Here is a 4,279-nt window from a genome sequence, read left to right as displayed (position 1 = left end):
TGGCAGATCAAGCATGATTGATTTCTTCCATTCATCAGCAAACACCCCCCCTCCCCCAACCACATCTCAAGAAATACGTGAGAGAGGTGGAGTTTTAATCTCACAGCGTTTCATTTTCACAAGTTTGGCCACAAAAGGAATGATGATATAGACGTACTCAATACAGATACCGCGAATAACACAATACACAAAAGAGGGATTGTATATACTACCATGTTTAATAGTAGACAAAAGACAATCAGAGACTAACGTGAGCTGCTCAGCACGTCCACAGACACACGATTTAAAGAGGGCAACCTCATCTGCTGGTTCTGCAGTCTACTCCTTTTAAATTGAGGATCTGGTGAGGATGAGTCCAGTGATGCCACAGCCCACGAACCATTTGACATGTCACAGCTGAAAGACGCATTAATAACCCCATTAGGGCTGCTGGGTACCGATAAATGCTTGCGTTTGTGGCTTTGGTTTTCTACGCTCCCTGACAGTTCCAGGATGAGCTTGGAGCACTCATTTACCCTGTCCTGTAAAGGACATAATAATATTCAACTATTTAGGGCATCAAGTTGCATTACATTTGCAGAAGCAGGAAAACAAATTACATGAGAAGTGACAAATCCGTTTATTAAGTACAAACCTTACTGACTTTAAGTAAATTCATAAGCTGATTCTGGTATTCCACAGGATTAAATGCCTCAATCTCATCTATAACATACAGCATTGTTGCAGTAGCTAATACGGAAGGCAAATAACAAGTAAATCTGGAATCTGCAATAAAAATACCGAATTGAATATAAGATTAGTTCCAACTGGTTTTATGCCTTTTCGATATATATGATTGATACTAAACTACTCATTGATCAGAAAATGAAACAAATTCGATTGCTCACCCGCAATGACGGATAGAAGTAGACGCTCACATCTCCACAGAAACTCCCAATGCAGGTGGATCTTCAAACCGAACCTCCTGATGATGTGATCAAAGTATGAATTTGGGGTCACCGGATTCATCCTCCACCCAAGAGTCGATAGCACCAAAAGCTCCATTCTTTGAATGGTTTTTGCTTCGAAAACATACTTTGATTCCTCCACCTAAACACAATCACAAGATATCCAGTAAACAAAACAGTCTAGCAATTTCACAAACACTCAAGTTGCACATGGAAATTTACACATACTTGCAAATCTAAGAGAAGGGGCACATGGGTCTCCTCCACTTTGGCGGCCAACGAGACGCAGGCGACGGCGGCGAGCTGACTCATCCACAGCTTGTCCCTCTGAAACGGCCGACTGGCAATGAATCTATCAAAGTAGTTCACAGCTAGAACGGTGGTCAAAGAGGAGAACCCATAGTGTGCCCTTACACTCAGAATCCACTCAACCGCCTCTTTCCGAGCAGCCATTAAAGACCCATCTGAGATTTCGCCACTGAAACACACATGGGTTTGTTCCTCTTTGGAGATTAGAGAGGAAAGTTCATCATTTTCCCAGAAAATATCACTTTCCATAACAACCAAAGGGAAAGATGATTGCTTTTTTGAAAACCCATCACAGTTCTCGCTCTCCTGATCACTACCATTGTCTCTCAAATCTTCCTCAAATCCTTCCTCGCAGAATAATAAAAGGTCGAACGCCACTGGAGGGTTTTGGAGCTCTTGGGGTTCTTCTTGCAGAGCCATCTTCTTCGGAGAAGAAGAGAATAAAAGTTTTGGTCATTACACAAAATGAACAAGGGAGAGAGAAAGGGTTGAGCTCATGCCCATATCCATCTCTGAATCTGTTTCTTTCTCTCTCCGGACCTTTTTAGGAAACACAGATAGCGCCAAACGTAGGAAGCAGACGAAGAGTTTTATCTCAGAAGCCCTTCACGCCGGTCCTTTTTTTTTGGTGCCTTAGCGTTCAGCCATTACTTTACAAAGTAAACTGGTAGAAATTGTTCATCAACTTTAATCAAATTAGAGCAATGATTTTTTAACTAAAAATTTATTATCATTGATCCCTTAACTCATCAAAATGTGTAGTTATGATCATTTTTATCAACTTTGTTAGAATTTTGTCAAAATAAGTTATGTTGGACTGACCATTGCTACAATTGGAGTCCCTCAACTCATCAAAACGTGTAACTATGATTATTTTCGTCAACTTCGTTAGAATTTTGTCAAAATGAGTTATGTTGGAAGGATCATTGCTACAATTGAGTTAAAGTTGAGGGACTATTACTCTAATTAGATTAAAATTGAGGAACCATTTCCCTAATTGAATTAAAGTTGAGGGACCAATGATAATTGACTTTTAGTTAAGGGACTATAGATGCACGTTTTGATAAGTTGAATGACCAATGGTAATGGATTTAGTTAAGAGACCATTAATCTAATTGAGTTAAAGTTACTGATCATTGCTACAATTTGCTCTTACTTTACAAGGGCAGGGCTATTCACACAGTTTTTTTTTTGTTCGTCTCACAATTCTTGTTAATTTTTTATCAAATTATTTTTTAATTGATTCAATTTAATAGTTGAAGGTTAAGAAAAGTACATGAAATGTAAAAATACATGTGTAGGTAGCACCATGCTCCTCCATATTATACTTCAAGTATTAGATGATAAAAAAAATGTGACAAAAGAAATTGTGACTATAAAACCAAATGCAATTTTTTTTTATTACACGTACCACCGAGTGACTTAGAAAAATCTATTAGTGAAATGTATCATTTCAGTCAAACCCTATGAAATGAGCTCGAACTAAAAATGGTTGTTTGGCAAGTGGACTTTCAACTAATCTAGCATTAAAGTGAGTAATTATTTGAACGACAAGTTATGATGAGAGATTTATTATCACATTTTGTTAATATGAGATTAAGCACAGTTCGCAAGTGACCCTCTACCATAGTGATGGGGAGGAGTGTTGCCCTTGCACTACGATGTGGATTTGAACTCCCATCAACTCCATAATCTAACATCTAGTCTAATAAATATATCCTTTGACAAAAAAAAAAAAAAAAAAAAAAAAAAAAGAGAGATTAAGCACAGCTCACAAGAGTCCACCATCAACAGGTGGATAGCAATTCAAAACCTGAAGTGTGTGATTTTTTGGGAAGAGTCTATTGTAGAAGTAACTATTTGTTTCTTTTGCAATTTGTCCTTAAGTCAACACTACATGTATTAAAAAAGAGTTACTAGTTTTGCTGATGATTTTGTGCGCATAATCTCTCATGTAACGAGTTATAATGTGACTGAACTTTCAGTTGTAAAGATTGAAATTCTTTTGGCTCTTGGAGTGGTGGTTATGTTCCTTTGCTACGTCTTGTGTTTGCCACGCCACATATCCATGAATATGGTCTATATTGGACTGGCCAAGTTGACATTATGTTTCTTCATGTTGCTTTTCAAATCATTACTAATTGACTTGGATCTATGCTAGAAAAAGTCAAGGCATTTCAAATTATTTAGTGCCACGGACAAAGTCAAGAAAAACTTGTAAAGATATAATAGTTTCAAATGTAATCTCTATTTTAGAATTTGGTACCAACAAATATCATCCTCCTGAAACAACATTTTTTTTTAAGGAAAACTAATGAAAATGACTTGAAAACTTTGAGTTTTAATGATAAGGACAAAATAAAGGGTAAAGTGAATAGTACCAGGATTGACTTTTTAGTGTAAAAATGTGGTTTTTCGTTAAAGTGAATAGTACCGGGTACTTTTCGTTAAAGTTCCCTTTTTTTTATTCTTTTTTTGGCTTTTTCAAGTCTTTTTATTTGATGACCCCTCAAATTTAATTCAGTGTGTCTTGTTTAAATTTGTACATGTTCAGGCAGGAATTTCCCTGGAGAAGGCCCATGGCTCGAGCACACAACTCCCCGAGGAGTTGGCACTTTGGTTGGTTGTTGGGCTCCTGCTTGTTGAGAGGCTGCAAGAGGAGGACATAGTTAATTCTGAAATGTGTCTTTGTAGGGCCTTAGGTGTAGGTCTTGAGGCTCGCAATCAAAACTAACTACGTGCTTAGGCGTGCCACTACCATCTCAGTATGGCAGATGTAAAACAAGTGTGTTTAAGTCGATTACTTGCGCGCCAAGTTATTCTGACTTCTTGTTATCAAATGATTTTCGAAGATGGGTTAAGTCCACATTAAGTTCTTTTCTGTGCCTTGAGATCAATGACTTTTATTATTATCTTGTATGCTTTAAAGGTTAGAAGTCATCGATCTAGTTCCCATTCAATCTTTTATAGCAGTAAAACTACTAAATGAACCAGATCTGAGTGTCAATGGAACCTTTGATCAT

General features: G+C 37.4%; 1 protein-coding gene across 1 annotated transcript; it reads right to left on the bottom strand.

Annotated features, from left to right (window-relative positions):
- LOC103425108 (cyclin-D3-2-like) lies at window positions 1-1,954 on the bottom strand. The gene is made up of 4 exons (XM_008363181.4): window positions 1,176-1,954; window positions 888-1,089; window positions 635-765; window positions 1-521 (listed from the first exon to the last, which is right to left on the bottom strand). The coding sequence occupies exons 1-4, from the start codon at window positions 1,674-1,676 to the stop codon at window positions 246-248; spliced, it is 1,110 nt and encodes a 369-aa protein (XP_008361403.3). The 5' UTR covers window positions 1,677-1,954; the 3' UTR covers window positions 1-245.
- Between the last annotated feature and the right edge of the window lie 2,325 nt (window positions 1,955-4,279).

This window comes from Malus domestica, chromosome 15 (assembly GCF_042453785.1).
Source record: "Malus domestica chromosome 15, GDT2T_hap1".
Taxonomy (NCBI): Eukaryota; Viridiplantae; Streptophyta; class Magnoliopsida; order Rosales; family Rosaceae; genus Malus; species Malus domestica.
This window is presented reverse-complemented; position numbering and strand designations above follow the sequence as displayed.

What these genes read in the sequence shown, in the direction of transcription:
- LOC103425108 (XM_008363181.4), bottom strand. Translation starts at nt 1,676, where the DNA reads ATGGCTCTGCAAGAAGAACCCCAAGAGCTCCAAAACCCTCCAGTGGCG. An exon ending in CCCTTCTCTTAGATTTGCAA is followed by an intron (nt 1,090 to 1,175) that starts GTATGTGTAAAT and finishes GATTGTGTTTAG; the next exon opens with GTGGAGGAATCAAAGTATGT. An exon ending in ACTTCTATCCGTCATTGCGG is followed by an intron (nt 766 to 887) that starts GTGAGCAATCGA and finishes TTTTTATTGCAG; the next exon opens with ATTCCAGATTTACTTGTTAT.